General features: G+C 43.4%; 1 protein-coding gene across 1 annotated transcript in view; it reads left to right on the top strand.

The window, feature by feature from the left end:
- Positions 1–10,443: 10,443 nt before the first annotated feature.
- The window catches only part of ABCB11 (ATP binding cassette subfamily B member 11), a 51,667-nt gene continuing 39,192 nt past the window's right edge, over positions 10,444–22,918 (top strand). The window contains exons 1-6 of the mRNA XM_066634715.1: positions 10,444–10,526; positions 17,002–17,019; positions 17,306–17,354; positions 18,214–18,455; positions 18,938–19,025; positions 21,647–21,780. Coding sequence (XP_066490812.1) covers positions 10,444–10,526; positions 17,002–17,019; positions 17,306–17,354; positions 18,214–18,455; positions 18,938–19,025; positions 21,647–21,780 — 614 coding nt within the window. The remainder of the gene's footprint in view (positions 10,527–17,001; positions 17,020–17,305; positions 17,355–18,213; positions 18,456–18,937; positions 19,026–21,646; positions 21,781–22,918) is intronic.

Genomic DNA, 22,918 nt, shown 5'->3' with positions numbered 1-22,918 from the left:
TTAGGCTGGTATTTGCTCTCTTGAACACTTCTAACCTGGAATGCCATTTAGTCTAAGGCCAGTCCTTAGCTATGTGACTATTGTTCCTGCCTGGGTGCATTGCTTTTGTTCCCTGACAACATGAGTCTGGTTCCAACCATGTTCAGCTATGTTGAACTTTGCTTACTGGATTTGGGCTTGACACAGTTGTTGGGAATGTAGTTAATTAACAGTGCAGCTCCACTGAAGAGCTCTTAATACCAATGGAATAGGCCTGGTTAACACTCTAAGGACCAAACAAGACATTGCTTTGTGTTTGAATCCCATACTAGAGATTCCCCATGTGCTTTTCTTTATGAAAAGCAATTGTAGGAGGTCCTACAATGTGGTGCTGAAAGGGGAGTTTAAGCCTTCCTTCTGCTCTGTTCTCCGGCTGAAAATCCCCCCGGAATCTGCTATTTCCCTTCTCTCTGCATCTTGGTCCTAATCTATATTGAGGCCTTTCACAGCTTGTGTGAAGAAAAATATGTGGGAAATCCCAAGCACGGTGGGATATTCATACGCCATTAAAGTCCAGTTTGGTCCATAGAATGTTAAGCCTTGTCATGTTGTTTAGAAGGTCACTTTATTCTCTGCTCTTGCAAACTGAAGCAAAGCATCTGAGAGATGCTAAGATAGGCTACAGCAGCATTTCTTAAACTGTGCTCCTAGGAGCCCTGGAGTCCCCTGAGACCTCCTCAGGGCTCCATAAGCACACCATAAGCAGCCACCACCTGCTTGGCACTGCTCTACTCAACACATGCGTAAGCACTCTAGGGCTTCCCAAGACTCCATACATACACTGGCGGGGCTCCCAGATACTCCATTTAGGAGCACAGAGTGCTCTGAAGACTAAGAAGTTTGAGAACCGCTAGGTTAGAGCATTTTAAGTAACTGTGGCATTTTATAATGCTGTGTGGATTGGAGTTCTATGGATATATCTCTCCTCTCATTAAATGTATCCTTCATTAGTTGCTACTTTCACTATTCAACTGTGTGCACTTTCATACAATAAAACCATTAAAAAAAATATGGCTAAAAATATCATAGCTGGACTCTCTTGTTTCATGTCATCCTTTTTTTCCCTGACTGATTGGTGATGGCTCCGAGGGCATGGCTGAGAACATTCTAGGACAGTGTTTCTCAAACTGTGGGTCGAATCTCCCTAGATGGGTTGTGAGCCAATTTCAGGTGGGTCCCCACTCATTTCAATATTTAATTTTTAATATATTAGACTTGAATGCTCCCATGGTATGTGACTGCATTTGGGGAAATGTTACAGACCTGTACTTTTGACAAGCTACTATGTATATTCTTTTATCAATGATAGTAAATGGGACTTACTCCTGGGTAAGTGCGGGTAAGATTGCAGCCTAGGATTGTTAAAAATTTTCCAGCTTGATTATGTCACTCCCAGTCATGACATTATTTCCGGTGGGTCCTGACAGATTCTCATTCTAAAAAGTGGGTCCCAGTGCTAAATGTGTAAGAACCACTGTTCTAGGAAATTTGAGGAAATGCAGTTCTAAAAAGGCCTGGAAGTTTCTGTGAAATTCTACAAGATCCCAAAACATTCCAGAAGGTTGGTGAAAAATTGTCCAGGAGTACCTGAAACATTTTTTACTTCAAACATTCCATTTTCCTTTTTCTTGCCAACCATAAACATAGCAAAGTGAACACTGCAAACAAATGGATTTGATACCAATTAATCACACAATATTTGATTATTCTAATGCGATGATATCCTAATCAGTCATACACATGTTTGTTGGACGGGTGCTGATTTTTCTGAAAGTTTTCTAACAAATAATAAGAATATGAACTTGTCAGTGCAATGCTGGGTACTTGATGCAGGGCAATGTTGCCAGCTTTACGCTAGAGATGAACTGTTTACAGTTCTGGTCCATCCATGCAGCCACCTGAAGCTGGGTACGTCGGCAGCAGACCATGAGGGGTCTGAGGGAGTGGTGGATTCAGAGTGCCTTTTACTCCAAGACTGCCACTGCTGCCTCCCTTCAACCTGCTGCCAATGCAAGCCACACTAATCTCCTTCCCGCTCACTCACAAAAGTGCAAGACTTCAGATTTCATTTACAGGAACAGTGCGAGACTTCACGCTGTTCTGTAAATGAAACTAGAAGTCTCATACTTCTAGGTTTCATGGCAGCACGCAAGGAGAACGGTGTTTTGTAGCACAGAGATGGTGAACCTGAGGCAGCATCAAGCACCATTCCAGGTTGTGCTGCCCTTGACTATATACCATTTGTTTCAACTACTAGTGCATAGGTCATGAGAGGTGCCTCACAGCCTGCTGCCTCAGGTGGTCATAGCTCATCTGCCCCTAAACCTAGGCCTGACCAACTTTTACAGCAGGATTCCAGTGCCTTTAATAGGCACAGCTGAATGAATAACACACGAAGTTAACCAATATTTCCTCATCACTTAACCGCTGGATCATGGGAAAAGAATCACCTGCTCAATGTCTACCTGTTACTCTGCTAATAAAACATAGGGGTTCTGCCAGGCAACTCTACACTTTAGCAACTCTACATTTTGGATCAGGTTTTTTTTTTTTTTTTTTTTTTGGTTAACAGATAAAATCTGTTTCTCCTTGCTAAATATGAGGAAATTGTATAACCATTTGTTCTTGTATATAACTACTTAAAACACACACACACAACTGTAGAACAATGTATGCTGCACCTGACGTAACATGCCACAAAGCAGACGTAAAAGGATCCACCCTGAGAGAGATTAATTGTTCCTTTTAATACCACTCCTTTGCTAACCAGTACCTTCTGGCACGCGACATGATTTAGAGCATGAGACTTTGATCTGTCCCAGTTCAAACCTGATACTCCAAGTTTCAGATCCTGATTCACGACACCAGAGAAGATCATTCTGTCCCTTGGCAAGGCCACTGCATTGCTTGCTGACAGATCATGTTTCCTAGAGATGTCACGTTTCCTTTTCAAAATTATGAGGCTGAGGGAGATGATGCAGTTATAGTTTCTCCTGCCCCACTCGTTTTATATCATCTTTCACAGTCTTGTAACTTTAAAAGGAAAATGTAGGACTGACCTAAGTCCCCCTACCTCTCCATGTTTTTGCATATGCACATGTAGTCCTTATCACTGTCTCCTCCACTGCCATTTCTTTCCAATGTAGACCCAGCTTTTAAAAGTTACTTTTCCAGTGAGTAGAGGCAGCAGTGTAAGCAGTGACACTAAGGGGGGTCGGCCTGAAGACCAGCTGAGATGGTACAGAAGGGCAGGTCCCTGCCCATCACCGAGTGACAATCAACCACTCCAGGCAACCACTTAATCCAGCCTCTTCAGGAGGCCATCTGTGACAAAATGCAACATCTCTGGCACACAGCAGATTCCATCCCCTCTGGCAGCAGTCTCCCTGCCACCTTTCTCTTTTCGGATTTGAGCCAGCGAAGTTGCTGGCGCAGGTCCGAAGAGACCCATTGCAGGACAGGAGGCTTACAGAGGGGAAAGGAGATTTAAATCCCCCTTCCCTTCAAAAGTCTCCCACTCAGTGCTCTATCACCACCCCCACCCCAGTTGGATACAACATGTGATTTTTCAGTGCAGCTCACCAGCAGAGGTGGGCTGGGGTGAGGTGGAGTGGGGTGGGAGGCAGGATAGGATTGAGTCATAAGTAACCTTTCCAGGTTAGGTTGCTTCAATAAGAAGTTACACAGACCAGATTCTCTGGTTGGTTAGCTATTTGTGCCATGTGAGAAGGATGGGAATGAACCAAAGGTAGGCTTTGGCAAAAAGCACAAGTGTGAAACCTCAATTTTAAAGATGGAACTATGATTTCAAATGATTTCAACCATTATTTCATGATTTCAGTTTGATTACTGGAACTGAGTATAGCATTTCACACTCCAATGCATTCTTTTTGCAACTTAGGTCCCTAATCAAGCAATATCATAATGTTGCCTTACTGAAATTGTAGGTGTGTGTATTGGAATAATACTTCCAATAATTCCGTGGATCCATTCCTCAAAAGCAAGTGCTGTCTGAAATACAGTACTGCCATAGGAGACATATATGGAGGCACTGATTGGAGAGAATAGCTGCAACAGTCAACCCAGGATGCTGCCCACTATGAAGAACAGTGTTAAAGGAAGCAGTGTTAAAGGAAACAGCGTTCAAAAATGATTCTTCAAGATGCCTGGCCCAAAATGAATTGGTGACATGTATTCATGAAGTCAGATGCTTCTCATATTTGGAGTATCATAGGGTCAAACTAAGTGGATCATCTCCCATATTAACTCAAGTTTTTCTTACAAATGGATCCCGCAGGCTCTAAATTGGAGCACAACAGCAGCACTGGGGGAGGTATGTATGAATGTATGTAACTTTTTAACATACAGTACAGTAAAAGTTAACTATATATTAACTTTTGTAAGACTTTTCGGACAGGGAACTTTTTTTTTTCATTTCTCCATTATGTAAATGGCTTTGCAAACTTTTTGTGTGTGTTGAAAAGCAGTATATTAATATTCTTAATAATTAAAAAGATAATATTTCTCTTTTGTGTCTTTAGAATAATTTCACAGCCAAGTTAATATCCTGCCCAGTTCTGCTGTTCAGGGGTATGATAATTTTAACTAAGTTAAAATTCTACATTTGATGTCAATGAACTCTAATGTCCACATGGTTACTGACCTGTGTGTAAACAGTCAGTGCCTACTTAGAAGCTTAAATTCTGATAAATGAATTAGTATGCTGAAAACGGATGGTGGAAATGGATGTACAGACTAGTGGCTAATTCCACTCAGTTAGATCCTTCACCGTCTTCCTCTTTCTTCTTCTTTTTACTTCATCTGGTGAGTAAAAATTTAATAATCTGCTTCTCAGCAAACTTCTCTCATGTCTTTCAAATCATAACTTATGACCGGATTCTAACATCCTTGCTGTAACCAAGAGGATAAAAGACCCTGTTTTGTAAATGATCTTGACCTGCTTTTTCTCAGACACCTTCTTTATAATGCTCTGTGTTAAAAGTCATGTAGACTATGTAATTGTTCAGGAATGATTCTTCAAGATGCCTGGCCCAAAATGAAATGGTGACATGTATTCATGAAGTCAGATGCTTCTCATATCTGGAGTATCATAGGGTCAAACCAATTGGATCATCTCCCATATTAACTCAAGTTTTTCTTAAAAATGGATCCCGCGGGCTCTAAATTGCAGCACAACAGCAGCACTGGGGGAGGTGCTTTCCCTTTGCACAACTTTCCTCATCCCACCAGCCTCTGTTTTCACCACTGAGGGGTGGGGGATAAAAGTACCTGTTCCTAGTCTGCCTGCTAGGGTAACTTTATATTCCAGCTTTGATTCAGTGTTGTAATTATTTTATTACTTTATACTACTATTAGTTTAATAAGCATTATCCTCTGACAGCCCAATCCTATCTGGGCCTTGCGACATCAGAACCGGCACTTTGGCAGCACACGCTCTTTGTGGAAGTTTGAAAGTTAGGATGCTACCGTATGCTTCTGTGCTACTAGTGCCAATTTCTAGAGGTGCAGTGCGCATGCGCCAGTAGCTTCCATAGGTTGCACTGGTGTCAGTGAGTTTTCAGGGAGGGCGGGGAAGGGAGGAGATTCAGGGCATTCTGGAACAGGGAAGGGAGGGGAGCAGGCTAGAGGGGGTGGATCTCAGCGACAAAGGCACAAACCAGATCTATCCTTCATTTTCCTGCTCACCCCACCCCTTCCTCTCTGTGGACATATACCAGGTACATAGCTGGCATGGGTCCAAGGAGACCCATAGATGGCCAGAAGGCCTACCTAGAGGTAAGCAAAAAAGTTTACTTACCTCTGGTTGGCCTTCTGATCACCTTCCCCAATACAGCATGCAGTGTGTGCTCTGTAGACATGGCTGCATTGCTATAGCATTTGGTAGGATAGGATTGGGCTGTTAGTGTGCTCTTTTCTGAAGGAGAGTAGTAAAAGTATTCCATTCCATTTCGGATTCCGTTCCCATGTTCCTAAAGCTTTAAGGTATCCTGAGTGTGGATGAGTCACTGAAGAAGATCACAGTCAGATATAGGACTAAAAAAGTCTAATAATTTCGAATTGGATTCCAAAAGGTATTTTCCCAATTGCCTAAATTTTGTCAAAGTTCCCCATGTGCTAAACAGTCTCATAAAGCCATAAATATGCCAGATTTTTCAAGTGGCTAGCCAGGGTTAAAACTGTAAGTATAAAAAAAGCTGACACTTTAGCCCCACAGGTAATCAGTGGGACAAGGCAGTAACAACATGAGTTGTTTTGCTGAACAACTCCCCACCACCATTGTCTGCATTGCAGGACTTCAGGGGTTGGCTGGTTGGGTTTGACATGTTCCGGACCATTGGCCAAGGCCCAATCTGGCCAATCTCTGACGCAACCCCTGTCTTTTTACCATGCTTACCTTATATACATGAAGAATTGTTACAGACTTGCATTTCCAGGTCATCTGACTCCTCTATTAACAGTTTTTGCCTCTGTCCCTCTGCACACACGCATGCACACACACATACATATGAACATACAACCAGTCTACAGAGGATAACACTTCATGCATCTTACGAAGTGGACTGTAGTCAATGAAAAGTTATGATACAATAAGAGCGCAATCCTAACTTGCACTGGAAGCAGGCAGGCTGGTAGGCCTGTGCTGCATCCAGCGCAAGTTTGGGACCAAAAGCAGCACAGCCTGAGGCAAGGGGAAATGTGTCCCTTACCCTATGTCATGCTGCAGTGGCCCCAATAGTTCTACTCGAATCTACGCCACCTGATGAGAAGGTGAAAATCTGAGCAGCCTGGAACTGCATTGGGCCATCCAGGAATAGGATCAGGAACTGGCATAACTGCCAGCACCTGACTCCGCTGCCTGGTCCCTGCCTGTCTGCCCCTGGAAATGCCCAGCGCCTTCCGTCTCCGCACTCTGAAATGCTTCCCTCCCACCTCCTCTCTGCCCTCCCCATGCTCCTCCAGACCCCTGCATAGGCTGAGCTCAGCAGCGCAACTCACTTTCTCCCTAGGGCCTGAGGTGGCACAGGAAGGCCAGTGCACATCCCTGCACCAGCCTATCTGCCCTTTGAGTGGCACAAAAGTGCTTTACGGCACTTTTGCAACACTCCCGGGCCGGCGCAAGGGACTTGCATCGACCCAAGTTCAGGTTTGCATTGCATCCTTAATGTGTCAGCCTTGAAGGTGCCACATGAATCTTTGTTATTTCTGTTACAATAGACAAACTGTCTGGAAATAGATCCTGAAGAAGCATTAAGAAGAATATCTCTTACTACACTTCCTCAGGGGATATTTAAACTTTCCCTGAGGACTTATAAAAGCAATTTCCTAGTTATGTAATCACTCCATTTGTTACAACCTGTTTGTTTTGGGTTACAAGGGATCTTCTTCTGATGACTGGATTGGAATACAAGCCTTTGGCACTTGTTAAGGGGAAGGGGATTTGTTAAGATATTTACTTTATATCGCACCCATTTTCCAAGGAGTGCAAGGTGTTCTACATGGTCGCACTGCCCAACTATTTGAGGGCGCAATCCTAACCAACTTTCCTGTCACCTATGTAACTTGGCCAAGAAGCTATTTGAACCCAGGTCTCCCTGCTCCAAGTCCCAACGCTCTGTTACACACTGGCTGTACATATTTATAAAAGCCATGTCACCAGCGTATCAAAAAATATAGCTAAGCAAAGAAAAGGCTGTGCAAAATAGGGCAGATCAAATCCCCCCAGATAAGAATATTGGGGGGGAGGGGCCTGTAAACTTCAGAGTCAGGTATATACAGATGTGCTACTGTTGATCTTACATGCTGTCCTGTCAGATTCTATGACACTCTTATGCCAGCTGTCATCCCCCCCCCCGCCCCCGTTCATCAGATCCTGCCAGGCTCCTGCTACTCCTCCACCCCAGCTGCACCTCCCCATGATGACATGGGTGAGCAGTATTTTTGAGATCACAAGTTGACAATGCTGTCTGTATTATTTTTGGGGAGGACATATTTGTGAGTCAGAACAAGATTAATGGTAATATTATTAAGAATTTATATACCGCTTTTCAGCAAGAGTAGCTCACAAAGTGATTTATGTAGTAAAATAAATCCCTGACTCCAAAGGGCTCACAAAAAAAAAAGGTACAGAAGAGACATCAGCAGCAGCCACTGGAAAAGACACCATGTTGGAATGAAGAGGGACAGTTGCTCTCTTCTTGCCAAATAAGAGGACACCAATTAAAAAGATACCTCTTTGCCCAGACTGGCTTTTTTCCTTGCTAATGCTCCAGCCTTTGATATTACAGCAACTGTTACCCTGTGCATGCCAGATCTCATCTGATCTTGGAAGCTAAGCAGCATCAGGCCTGGTTAGTACTTGGATGGGAGACCACCTGGGAATCCTGGGTGCTGTAGGCTTATATCATAGTCTTTCGAGACTGAAGGTTGCCAACCAGCCTTTGATGTTGCAGTGCTCTGAGGTGTTTGCCATAAAGCTATGCCTCATCAGGGTCTGAGGTTCTCCCAAAGAAGGTAAAAGTCAGTACATTTTCTCTGTGGGGTTTAATTGTTAACTCACCTGCTGTGCCTATTAGAGACCTCTCTGGAATGCCTGGAATGGGGAAGGGGATCAGAACTTGGACTACTTCAGAATGCCAGATGCAGGGGAGGGCACCAGGATGCAAGTTGTGTCTTGCTATCTTGTGTGCTCCCTGAAGCAGTTGGTGGGACACTGTGAGATACAGGAAGCTGGACTAAATGGGCCTAGGGCCTGATCCAGCGGGGCTCTTCTTATGTTCTTCTATAAGAAGGTGATTGCCCTTTCAACCAGGATAAGTTGAGGAGCTGGTGTCAGGAGTGTCTGCAATTCATTCCTGGAAAGACAGGCAGAGAGAGAGGGAATGAGCAGAGTTACAAGAACTTCGAGATGTGAGGCCTTTATACAAATCTGATGTGAGGCAGGAGATTTGCAACCTGGTAGGAGGGCACACACAGCTTACCTCTACACAGCTATCCTTTTTAAACAAAGTAAATGTTAGAAAGAAAATGCTATAAGGCAGTTTCTCTCTCCCCCCCCCCCCTTCAAGGAAAGCCAAACCCAGGCAGTGCTGTCTCACTGCTCAGGAAAGGAGGGAGTTGCACTTACAGGTATTTGATTCAGACACACTTCTCTGAATGCAGAGTATCTTCATAATCATCATCATGTCCAAACTAAGATAGTTAGTTCATGGAAGTTGGTTCGGGAGACCTGAAAGATCCAGGTTCAAATCCCCCTCGGCCATCAGGCTTTCGGAATCACCTTGGGCCAGTTCCCCTCTCTCTCAGCCTCAGCTACCGCACAGGGTGGGAAAACAAACAAATAAATAAATAAATAAATGGGGGAGGAGCCGTTTTCATCATATCTTATAGTGAATTATATTTAAAAATTAGCTTCAATTTGTGACTTTTTCATCTGAAATATTTTTATAACGGGCTACATTTGTACTTACCATAAGTCTTACACCATTCCACCTTGCACTTGGGATGAATGCTCAAAGGGACTATTAACATAAAACTCAGTGATGGGAGTCTTGTTGCCTGGGGTGACAAACCGCCAATCATGCAGAAGTGATGGATGATCTTTCTTGGTTTACATGCATGTTTCTGTACGTTCGTGACTTGCTGGGTGACTTATAAGGAGCCAGAATGGATGTAAATGTGTGTACGGTCCCATTGCAAGACAACAGCTAGCTGCTGATTCAGGTGTCTAATCACGTCACTGTGATAGAATCTGGAGAGAACCAAGCAATTCTTTACCACAATGAAACCTGCAGCATCCTAAAAATGTGAATCTGGAAGCATAAATACTATATGCATAGCATATATTGATTTTACACACCATAGCATCGACATTTTTAAATTAAATGTTTTAATAATTTCAAAAGGGGAGCATGGCGAACGGAGAAAGGGCCTTCTCAGTTGTGGTGTCCCATAGGTGGAATGATACTCCCAAGGAAGCTCACCTGGAGTCATCTCTTATATTTTTCTGGCATCAGATCTTTTTATTTACTCATATACTTTAATTGTAAATAATTTATCTATGAATAGATTTATCCTGTTGACTGCTTTGCTATTTTAGCTATCTTTCTTATTCATTTTTGTACTGTTTAAATAATAATTGTGAGCTGCCCTGGAAATTGTCAAGCATTAAATATGTATTTAATTAAATATTAATTATTTATTAAATATTAAATATTTTACATAAATATAGTACAGACAGACAATGAGCTACTCACTGACCTGTACAGGAAAAACTGTTTGGTTCAGGGAAATCATACCAATAAAAATGTTTTTTGATTTTGGTTCAAAAAGACACGATGACAGTTACAATGTTTGCAATTTTGTAGATGATTAAAGAAGCATATCATGCCTGAACCAGTTACTTTGTGCAGTATTAAGAAAATTGGAGAAGACAACTATGCCTTTGAGTCAGACGGATCACGTAAGAAGTTTTGCATTTTGACATTTCTTGGCTTGCACATGTGCCTGTTAACCTATCCCATACACAATGGTTCAAGTCGTCACAGACGTGTTTGTCTTGGAAAGTTTGCTTTATTTCAAGGCCAAAGAAACGATCCCAATAAATGGTTGCAATTCCTTGTCATATTACCTGCTCACCAGGGTTCACTAGGAATATGGTTCACCAGATATTTTTGCTTTTCCTCTGTTCTCATCAAAGTAGCACAGTCAATACACGGCCTTCGGCAGTTTATCAGCAAGTTGCCGACACCTTTCCTGTAGGCACGTACACTCATTGTTTACACTACGTTCCCTGCACAGGGTTTTGGTCTATGCCAGATTTTAGGTGGAAGTAGCTGAACATACATTTGCTTCATTCCAAGGCATTTGTTGTACAGAGTAACAAATTTTCCCAAGCGGTGAACTTGGAGGCAGCCATGTGGGCCCTCAATCAGTGCCCAACCTGACCAACTCAGTGCCACCCATGAACAGGACACATCCTGTTACTCTGCACATGCCCGATCTTGTCTGATCTCGGAAGCTAAGCAGGGTCAGGCCTGGTTAGTACTTGGATGGGAGACATGCTGGGTGCTGTAGGCTTATACCATAGTCTTTCGAGGCTGAAGGTTGCCAACCATCCATCATCCATACTTAAACTGATTTAACAGTCATTCCCTTTCCCTAGGAATCTCTGGGAACTAAATTCCAGTGATGGAAGGTGCAGAGAGTTCCGACAAAGAAATTCACAGTACTTTTATCAATATACTGTAAAGGTAAAAACAGGTGTAACATAAAAAGAAGACTGACAGCATTTTATCCAATCACCCTGGCTTTGCAACGGAAAGATGTGCATATCAGTGAATTAAAGTGAAGTCATGCTTCTCTCTGCTCAGTCACCTGTCCAAGGGTGAGCTGGCAGCACCACATGGAGCCACAAAAAGATGGGGCTGCCTGATCTCCTGCCTGGTGGTGATGATGTCATCACTCAGCTGACGGTGTTCTCAGGACAGGGTGGGGTCAATGGTGGCAGGAGGATTTAAGCAGAGGGAGGGAGGGAGGAACCGAGGGAAGGGGGGAGCAAAGAAGGGGCAGACAAAGAGTCAAGGACAGATGGAGAGACAAGGGACTAGTTCAATAGTAGGCTATAAATATAATGAAAATAAATAACTCAACAATAGAGTTGTGTACAAGGAATGGGCTCAGAGCCGCAACTATAAACACACTTGCTAGGGACTAAACTACATAGAACACAGTGGGATTTGAAATTTTGGGGTTTTAGGCAAAGGACTCACGTACTGCCCCCAGTTTTGCATAATGGTTTTTGTATAGTTCTCATTTCAGTATATTGGTAATACATACATGGCATATTCACTGTGCTGAATATATGTGCCAAAGGTCTGATATAGTCAGACCTTTGGTTCACATAGTTCTGAAAGGGCTGACAGCAACACGGCTCCGCAAGCAGCAACAAATGGGTGACGTGGCATGGGGGAACCGAATGATAAGCTCCTTCTATAGAGTTAAAGCACTGATCCTTCCCATCCACATTACCAGGGATCTTGGCGGTGAGTGAGTGGTGGGATACCAGGTAGAGATGGAGGCGGTAGCGTAGCTAAGGGGGTGCAAGGGATAGCAGTTGCACTGGGCAACAAGCTCAGCTTGACACCAGTGGCCAAAATTGTGAAAAAATTTGGTATGTATGAATAATACCATCATGTTATATATCATTGGAAAGGTAATTTAAAGTAGAATGCAATGAAACAAACCCCATTTGAATATCTGTATTCTATCAAAAGTTATGGCCAATTAACCAGAAAACAAAAACGCAGCTGCCTTATGGAACAAAAAGTGGATTTTTAAAAACTCAGAACTAATGCATGAGACTGATTGTTCTGAGAGCCAATGAGATGTTGAGATGATGAGAGGCAGCATGGAACCACGAAGGCTGTCATTTCCATGTATCATAACACAGCTACTCCTGCTAAATGGTAAAAATGCACTTTTTCAAGTGGTCCTCCTCTTATATTTAGCAGGGGGAGAATAACCATCCCTCTTCATCCCAACACAGTGTCTCTAACCAATAAGGGGAACACTTTTTATTTGTTTACTTAACTAAATTTGATTTTGTCGTGGAGGGGGGCTACAAAATCTTCTTTGATCCTAGGTAGCATATAGATGTTTTAGCTATGCCACTGGCTGGGGAGAGGAGGCAGATCAAGTGGGTGGTGAACTGCTGGGGGGAGGAGGCAGGTTTCCCCCCAATTTGCACTTTTTAAAAAGCCTGACTGTGACGTCACTTCTGGTTGTGACATCACTTCCAGGGCATCATTTTGAGCTCGGCACCAGGCTACATGTTCATTAGCTACGCCACTGGATGGAGGGCATGTATTCAACCTCTAAGCTTTGGAATTTCCATCCTGAATCTGTTTTTGGAACTGTTTTGGGGGTTCTAATCTAAAATTTTAATCATCCAAATACAAACCATATTCAGATCTTGCCCAGAGTTATGTACACAGCTCTGCAAGAATGCTTACCCAATTGCTTCTGCACTGCATGCTAAAGGAGTGCGTATACTGTGCATGTATTTATTTCCATGGACACTTAATAACACAATGTACTTATTTCCCAACTCCTATTTCCCAACAGCTAATGGCATCAGCAAACCAGGGTAAGTAATGCAGATGTTCTATTCATTACATGCTTAATATGTGGTTTCCTTTCTATATTTTGTCATTTGATGATGCATTTATGACTCTTAAACTGCAGCCAGGCACTGTAATTTCCTAAACTATAATATTATAGTTTGTTAACTGTAATAATAACAAACATTGTTATATAATGTTAAAGTGATGTCAATTCAACAAAAGTTTAGAACACATCACAATAACTAGTAAAATTTTAAAAAAGAGAAAAATGGCATAATTTCAAACGTTCCCTTTACAAGGTAAGTTGTGTCTATTTACAGCCTCCATGGCATGGTATAAAGATAAATTTTCTCTTCTGTTTCCTTTCTTCAAAATATGTTACTGATTGTTTGACTGACAATTAATCAATCAAAATGTATTTTGAGCGGTAATAATTACAAAATAGAATATCAAATAGGAGATTCAAGAATTGGATGTATTGCTGAGATATAATATGAAAACAGAATTAGGGTGCAATCCTAACCTGCGCTGGAATGGATAGGCCGACTGGCCTGCACTGTATCCGGCGTGGGTTTGGTGTAGGCTGGGTGCAACTCAGAGTAAGGGAATTTCCTTCCCCTTACCCCAAGAAACAACCCAGGCAGCCCTATGGGGCTACTCAGGCAAATCCAAGCAGCCTGAGTAATGCCACTTGGGCCGGTGCTGGGAATTGGATCCAGCCTGCACTGCCACAGTCCCACCCACTGCCAGTCCCACCCACCTCCTGGACTCAGTCCGTCCCTGAGCTGCCTTCCCCCCCCCCAGAACACCCCCTCCCCGCCTCCATTCCTCCCTCCCACCCCCTGTGCCGGTCTGGGCAGAATAAGGGTAAGAAGAAGACAGGGTGGAACGGAGGGCAGAATGAGGGTTGGAATGCAGGGGTATCAGCGGAAGGGTTGCCACCAATATCCTATCTCCCTTCCAAACCTTGATCCATCTTCTCAGATTGACTCTGACTTGCACCAGCAAAATTGCTGATGCAGGTCCAAGTTACCCCATTTCAGTGCTGGAGGCTTACCCTCAGGTAAGGGAACAAATGTTCCCTTACCCAGAGGAGACCTCTGGGATTCCCCATCCCACGGGATGCACTGTGCAGTCTGTTGGTGCAGCTGCATTGGTGTGGGAAGAAAAGGATAGGATTGGGGCCTTAGTTATAATAAAGTACTTGGAAAGGCCAGAGCTGTCTCAGCTGTGTTAACAAAAACAGTTAAGGAATGTGCCTCTTCCTCCTGCCGCCTGACAAAATAAGCAGGCTAGAACTAGGGCTTTGATTCCAAACACCCTTACCTCAAATGAAGCTACACTGAAATCAATGAAATATACTTCCAAGAATCTGCATTTGAAATCAAGCTGAAAAAAGAGTAAGAGGAGCAGTGGGGTGGGGACGGAGAGGCAAGAGCAGGTGCTTAGGAAGAGGGTATGAAAAATGCACCTGGTTCCATTTCACTTATCCTTGTGCTTATTCTGCAATCCAACCTTACCAAAACATCTTTTAAGCATATTTAAAGCCTTCAAATCAAGCTCATGTATTTCAAATATTCTCAGATAAATAATTTCTATTTCGATATTTGTCATGTTTTCATACCAATCGGAGACGTAACAAAGCCCCAAGATGAGGTGTGTTTTAAAGATAAAATAGATGTGATTGGCAGTGTATAAAATCAGACACAGTAAGAAAGCTCACATGTAAAATCTTGCCTTTTACAGGTATTTCTACACAAAAGAGGAGAACTCTTCAAAAAATGACACAAAGGGGGACAAGTAAGTTCAATTGCTTTCTTCAGTAGCAGCATAATTGCTGAGAACAGTCAGTCTTTACCCAGAAAAAATCAGCTACTGCTACAGCAAGAACAGCGACATAAACAGCACAAGAAATTCTGACAGGCCACTCCAACAATCTGTACGTCACACATTATGCAAACTATCACTCTTTCATTCCCAGGCTCAATTCAGAGTGCTGGCTATTGCCTTCAAAGTGGCTGATGACCAAGATATTTAAGAGACCGTCTCATCTCAGTGAGAGTTCCCATTGCTTCATGGATGCAGCATTTGCTGTTGTGGACGAATGCAGCATGCTTGGGAAGGGGGCTTCAGGGGTGAGGCTTGCTGGTGCACTTTTGCTCTCCTCCCACCACATGGATATTGAATGCATGGAGGTATTATATTAAAACAACAACCTGCTGCTGTAAATGCCTGTCTGCCCAGTAACTGAAGATACCAGCTTCTGCTGCTGGCACTAACCCAGTTTTATAAACCAGCTGCTTCTTTGCAAAGACCGCTTTATGCCAGCCATCTTCCACCATCTACTACCCTTATCTGGGTGAATATAAACCAGCGATTACTCTCGTGTGCCTATAACCATTTGGCAAGCCAGTCACCTGTATCACCCTGCCAGGTGTTCAGTGGGCTTACATTACTTCCCTGCTTTCTACTCAAGCACAAGGCAATCTTTCTTAGAGCACAAGCCAATACTCACCTTACGCTGGCACAGCGAGCTCCTGAGTGTTGCAAATGTGCCATAAAGCATGTTTGCGGTGACTTGGGAGCAGGCCATGCTGACGTAAGGATGTGCGCCAGCCTGTTTTCACTATATCCCATCCCTGTGCCGCCTGGACAAGGTAGGTTTGTGCTGGCCTGGAGAGATTGGTGCTGGGGTAGGAAAGGGTGGTGGGAAGGCCTAACGGGGGCATTTTGGAACATGGGGAAGGTGGGGGAAGTGCAGACCGGTGGGTGGACTGGGCCTGGGGGTGGGTGGGATTGGCCTCCAGCACTTAGGCCATATCCTAACCTCCCAAGGTTGCCAACCATTAACCTCCCAAGCAGCCTGGCAACTCTGAGTTGCGCAGGATCCATTTCCTACCCTGTGCTGGCCTGTCTGTTTCAGCACAGGATAAGATTGGGCTGCCCATCCCTTGGCAGGACAACATGGATTCTCATAGGTGTGTATATGGAAATATTTTGTCAATATAAGGCTGCAATCCTAACCACACTTTCCTGAGAGTAAGCCCCATTGAACAAAATAGGCTGAATAGACCTTGTTAGGATTGTGCCCTAAATCACTCACATAAGAACGTATAAGGCCTTTGAAGGCTGCATGCAAGTAATTTTGCCAGGCAAAAGAAGATGGTCCAATTTCAGCAGTAACAAATCACTGCTTGAACTGCTTCAGGGTGCTTTAACTGATAGTCAGTCAATCCTTTGCATCAACTTGTTTCATCACTCCAAGAACCCAGATCCCTTCTGCTGTTTGGTCAATGTCCTTCTCCCTCACTTCCTCCTTCCCAGACTGCACTTCTTAGGATTGCAACCGCAAGAGCTAAAAAATGAAAGCAAAAAGCAAACCACAAGAACCACAAAATGCAGTAGTTTGACCATTTGACTGGAATTAGTCTGTGTTGAGCAGAAACCGATGATGGTTGGATGAAGCTGTCTTTAATCCAGAGGTGGGCAAAGTAAGACTTAGGATTCACATCCAGCCTGCAAGAGCCTCCAGTGTGGCCTACTGACTATTCACTATCCATGGCTAACAATTCAACCCTCACATCTTTCATCCGTGCACAGTCATACAAGCATTAGCACTGCCCACCCAAATGTAGTGGCCTACATTTCAGTCTCAATGTTGGTGTGTACATGTGCATGGAAGAAGGGCACAAGCACACACCAACCAACATGCTGGACTGAGCATAAACAAGCTTCGGTCCAGTGTGATAGTGGTACAGGTCTGAAAGAACAAGCCATAAACGGGGTGGCAGGGGGGATAACTTCCTACTGTTCTTTACAGCTCAAAAATGAGTAGACAGTGAATGTAAAAAAAAGAAAGAAAGAACGAAAAGAATGGAATGCCAAATATTTTTATAGACCTAGAATCAAAGTTATGGCAGAAATAACAACTGTGCTTTATGGCTGCCCATACAATTTCCATATCCCAATGTGGCCCTTGAGCTTCAAAGTTTGCCATATCTTATTATTTTAGTCCCTGTTAATCTTGAATTCTGTGAAGAGGTTCAGCCCTCAAGAACAAGCAAGGCATATCTGAGACAGAAAAATGTGGCCTTATAATTCCATACCATTTGCTTTCTTTGAAGGACATCAAAGAAGAAAAAGGATGACATTCGAGTTGGCTTCTTTGAGCTGGTAATAAAGTTGTTGGCTTTCAGTATTTCTCACATACAGTGTTATTCTTTAGCTCCCTGTACTGAACTATTCTGGCAAATTCACTGTGTTGCTGTTATTCATATAACCTTCTGAGATTAAAAACTTCACTGCACAATCCTAACTTGGAACTCTGCTGGTGCAGCTGTCCCAGTGGAAGGTGTCACAAAGTGCCGTAAGGCACATTGCATTCACTAGGTGAGTAAGCAGTGCTGGCAGAGCAGCCTGTGTCACTTCACCAACACTGCATCCAGCTTGATGGCCAATGGAGGAGGTAAAATTGATGCTGAGTGGCAGTGGAAGGGTGGTTCAGAGGTGGGAAGGGGGTTGAGGAGGGTGGACTGGGGAGTGGCTCAGGCCAGGACAGGGCAGAATTGTATCCCAATACTTCAGGCCTGCTGGTATTAAATTGGGCTGCTCAGACTTCCACCGTCTAAATAGCTAGATGAGATCCAAACAGTCCATAGGGCAGGCTGGGGCATGACTTGGCAGGCAAGGGCAAAAATATCCCTTTAGTCCAAGGAGACCTCCAGCCATCTCCTAACCTGCACTGGATACAGTGCAGGCCATGTGACCTGGTTGTGCCAGCACAGGTTAGAATTGGGCTGCCCATCTTTTTCCCAAGTACTGATTGTTTTCTTATATTGATCCACTGTGATAAAGTCATTCAAAAGGTCAGGTTCAGCAGCCTATATGTAGACATAACATCTCACATAGCAAAAATACCCAGAAAGAGATGGCGGAGCCTAGTACTACATTTTTAGTAAGCATAATGGTCATCAGTGCTCAAAAAATGATGCAAAAGTTACTTATGAATCCTTTTTACACATTTTCCTTGCAGTTTAAATTTGCTTCTTCGTCTGAGACACTGATGATGGTTTTGGGTAGCATCTGTGCCATTCTTCATGGAGCAGCCCAGCCAGCCATGCTTCTTGTCTTTGGGTTAATGACAGACACATTTATTGAATATGACATTGAGAAACAGGAGCTTAGAGACCCAAACAAGACATGTGTGAATAACACTATAGTGTGGCTCAACAGTTCCGTTCACGGACGTGAAAACAATGCATCAATATCTTGTGGGTAAGTGAGCAAGTCATTTAAGTTCCTCAATGCCCTATTGAATGACATTGACTGTATAGGAGCCTGCACAATTGATTTTACAAGTCAGACTATAGTCATAGTTATTCATGATTGTCCCACTGAAATCAATGAGCTTAAGCATGTGAAACTGTATTTGTAACCTTTGTCGTTACAGCAAATGAGAGAAGTCTAAATTTTAATTGAGCAAAAGAACTAATGTGGGAATAGGCACAGCTAGTTGTATTGGTGGCTCCATTAGTTCTGAGGTTTAAAAATCGGCAGATTCAGTTCACACATTTGGACATAAGATGGACTGATTCCCCAAGGTCAGAAATGTTTGTGGTCAATTATTAAATAATTTGTCTAAAGGCATGCAGGATGTCTTCTTAGTGTACAACTAAAACAAGCATTCAAGTCAATTGACTTTTGTGAATTTGTTACAATACTGCTTAATTCTTTCTTTTCTTTTCTTTTTTACATAGGTTGCTGGATATAGAAGAGCAAATGGGCCTTTTTGCAAGTTACTATGCTGGAATTGGGTGTGCCGTGCTTGTCCTTGGATACATCCAGGTCAGTATCTTCTTCCCCATACAGTCGTCCAGAATAGAAAATAATATAATTATTAGCATTGCAGAGGTTCTTGTATGTCATACGACCAATCAAGATCCTTTCATAATAATTAATTTGGAAATGAGCATTTGAGCAATGCTTTCTATACCATAGAGACCTTTCTCATCACATTTGGCTTATGAGAACAAAGGGCCAAAGCCTAATCAACTTTCCAGCACTGATGCAGCTGCAATGCAGCCCCGAGGTAAGGGAGCAAACATTTCCATATTTTGAGGAGGCCTCAATGATTGCCCCCCGCCCCGCAGGATGCGGTGTATGCCCCATTGGCCTGGCTTCATCAGAACTGGAAAGTTGGATAGGATTAGGCCCAAAGAGGTTCTTATGTCAAAACAAGCATTAATTGTTACAACTGCCTGTGAGTGCTTGCTGATGACATCACCCCTCCTGCTATAAGAGATCTCCTGGACACCCCTCTGCACAAATATGTCCATGCAGGCCATTATCCTACACAGAATGGGGTAGATATGTGGCTGTAAATGGTCTTCAATGGCCCATTACATGTTGCACTGAAACTCATGGATGGTGTGCAAACGTGCCCTTAAATCTTACAGTTTTTTTCAAACTGGGTTCTGAGGAGCGGTGGGGTTCTTCAGAAGTTTGTTGGGGGTTCCACAGCATCACTAATGGCAGACAAATGACCCCAAAACTAGTTTGTTACTGCAAAGTGCAGCAACAGAAGCATGCTGGAGGTGTTCTGAGGTGCATTTTGAGTTAACAGGAGGAGGCTCAAAAATCCTGGACACGGTCACACATGAACGGTGTTTGTGCACTTAAAACACTGCTGACGAGTGCTATGTGTCGCACTGCCTTGGCACACAATTTGATATGATAAGAACATTCCATCAGAAGTAGAAAGTTTGGGAATTACAGAGGTATCAAATTCAAGGTAGGAGTAAGATAATGAATGCATTACTTGACTACCACTAGCTGTGCATAAGGATCCTCATGTAGTTTGTTCTGGATTATAACTAAGTAATTACACTAATGTTGAGTGTAAGTAGTATAACGGAGCAGTGGCGTCGCTAGGAGATGCGGGGGGTGCGGGCCGCACCGGGTGACGTGCAAGAGGGGGGTGACGCGCACTGGGAGGGTGACGCGCTAAAATCATGCTGGTTAGGAGTAATACCATCATGTTATATACTGTTGGATGTGGAATTTCGAGCAGAATGCAATGCAAAAAACAAGAGTGAAATATCTCCTTTCTATCAAAAGTTATTGGCAAAAAACCAGAAAACAAAAAATGCATGGAGCCCAATGGAAAGAGAAACCAAGGGGTATCACGCGTTTACTCGTGAGTAGGTGAACATGCCTTAGTCCTTCTGAAAGGGCAGGCTGAGAGGAATCCAACAACACCAGAATGGTCCTGATCCAATGAATATAGCCCCCCAAAAACACTTGAGACGGAGGTCCCTCCCTCCAAGCTGGTGAATGTATTGAGCCCTACGGAAAGCAAAACTAAGCCACATGGTCATGTTTACTCACAAGTAAAGGTGCCTTGGCTCCTGGGAAGGTCAGGCAAAGGGAAATGTGAGGCCACCAGAATGGTCCTGATTTGATGCAACTGGAGCTCAACAAATGCTCCAGAAGGCAGCCCCCCCCCAATAAAAAGAATGAAACAGGCTTGACAGGGTAAGGTGAAATTTTATTCTGTTTTAGGCTGCAATCCTATCCACACTTTCCTGGGAGCCCCACTGACTATAATGGTACTTACTTTTGAGTAGACAAGCATAGGATTGGGCTCTTAGACTTGCAAAACCAGGTGGGTCCTGATAGTGATATGCTTGAAATATAAGAACTTAAATTGAACTGGGTACTGGGTAGGGGTGAAAATCTTACTGATTCTTTTTGGGGGGGTGTTATTGCAGGCAGGCTACAGAGAAAATTCACTTGGTGGTACAGGGCTGGCTTTCCCTTATTTATTGATTTTACTTTAATTTAGTTATAATTATTTATTTTAATTTGCTTTACGATGGGTCCTGGACAGATTGTCATTCTAAGAAGTGGGTCCCAGTGCTAAAAGTTTGAGAACTGTTCCAATAAGGTGTTAGTAAGTTGACACCCGGGGGGGAGGTGACACCACTAGTGACCAAAATCGCTAAAATCAGAGTTTGGAGGAATAATACCATCATGTTATATATAAATCAATGTGTAATTTCATGCAGAATGCGATGAAACAAACTACATTGAAATATCTTTATTCTATTAAAAGATACAGCCAAAAAAACCAGTGGGGGCGGGGTGATGGTATATCACCACGCCACCTACCTAGAGTGTTGCCCCGCCCACTGCAGGGGGGTGATGCGCTGGCTTCCCACAGCGGGTGACGTGAACCTTAGTGATGCCACTGTAATGGAGGAAGGTATATGAATCAGTTTATAAAGCACACACTGGGTTTTGTTTTGTTTTGATTAAAGGGAAGGCACAAAATCAATGCCTAATATAATGGGAGATTTCCCATTCAGCTGATTGAGCTGCCAGGTCCTTCATTATATTTTAGCAGTTGGCCGAATGTTTTTCTTGTAATTGCGACTTTCTCTCACTGCCTGCTATTTTCTTCCCAGATTTGCTTATGGGTTATGGCGGCTGCTCGACAAACACAGAAAATCAGAAAAGCCTATTTCAGGAAAGTGATGAGGATGGATATCGGCTGGTTTGATTGTACCTCAGTGGGAGAACTCAATACACGCATTTCTGAGTGAGTACTGTGGGACATCCATTCATGATAGTGCATGCCTGCACATTCTGACAACACTGCATGCCAGCAAACAGGCTGTATAAGGCCACGGGGAACAACTGCTACTATCAGTTATACCCACAAGAGTCGGAACTGGGGTCTGACTCTCAATAGCGCCAGCCAGGTTGGGGGCCCTGCGGCAAAGCCACTTTTAAGGCCAAACATCTTATTAGGCAGGTTCAGTGGCTGCTAAAAGCAGATATCGGAGGGAGCAGATAATGGAGCTTCTGCTTGAAACGTCCTATCACTTTCCAATTTTCTGCCTATTACCGTTGTATATGTGTTCAAAAGTCAAAGACTACCATATGTATATAAGCATGATAGCAGAGACTTCAATGCTTATTATGGGCGGAGGCAGCCAGAAGCCTTGGGGAAAAGAATCAAAACACATAATAAGATGTGTGTGGGGGGGGGGGGGAGGGTGTTATTTAGGTTTTTTTTTTTCTAGGTCAGCCAAAAACATCTAAGATTACTCAACTATCTGGTCAATGGTTTTTCCATTTTCCACAGTCTGGCAGCAGTGGTGTCACTAGGGTTTGCATTACCCAGTGCAGGAAGCCAAAGGCATCATCCCCACAGTGGACCTCCTCCCATGCAGTAGGCAGGGCAATGCCCTGGGTAGTGGGCGTGGTGACACACCATTGCCCTGCCGCATGCTGGAATTTTGGCTATAACGTTTGATAGATTAGAGGTATTCCAATATGGTTTGTTCCATTTCATTCTGCATGAAAATAGGCATCCAATGATAACATGATGGTATTATTTGAAAATACTAAGATGGCAAAAATTTTGGCCAATAGTGGTGTCACTCCCCTGTGCGTGTCACCCCATGCAGTTTGCACCCCCTAGTGGCGCCACTGACTGGCAATAGTGGAAAAGTGTGCATACAAAATAGTGTATGTTTTTGCTAAGCACCTGTGCAAATGTTTGCTTTGCATCTTCCTTATTCAGTGGAATAGTTGTAGCTCAGGAAAACCAATTCTGCCGAAACATAGGGAGAAGTAGAGAGAGGGAGAAATACAAAGATAGATTTGGTGTTAAGTAAAATCCTGGAGAGGAAGGGTACACCCATAGCCAGGCCTGAGCCTAAAATTCTTGC

Source organism: Tiliqua scincoides, chromosome 1, assembly GCF_035046505.1.
Source record: "Tiliqua scincoides isolate rTilSci1 chromosome 1, rTilSci1.hap2, whole genome shotgun sequence".
Lineage (NCBI taxonomy): Eukaryota > Metazoa > Chordata > Lepidosauria > Squamata > Scincidae > Tiliqua > Tiliqua scincoides.
Note: the sequence above shows the minus strand (reverse complement) of the source record. Positions and strands in the feature narration are given on the sequence as shown.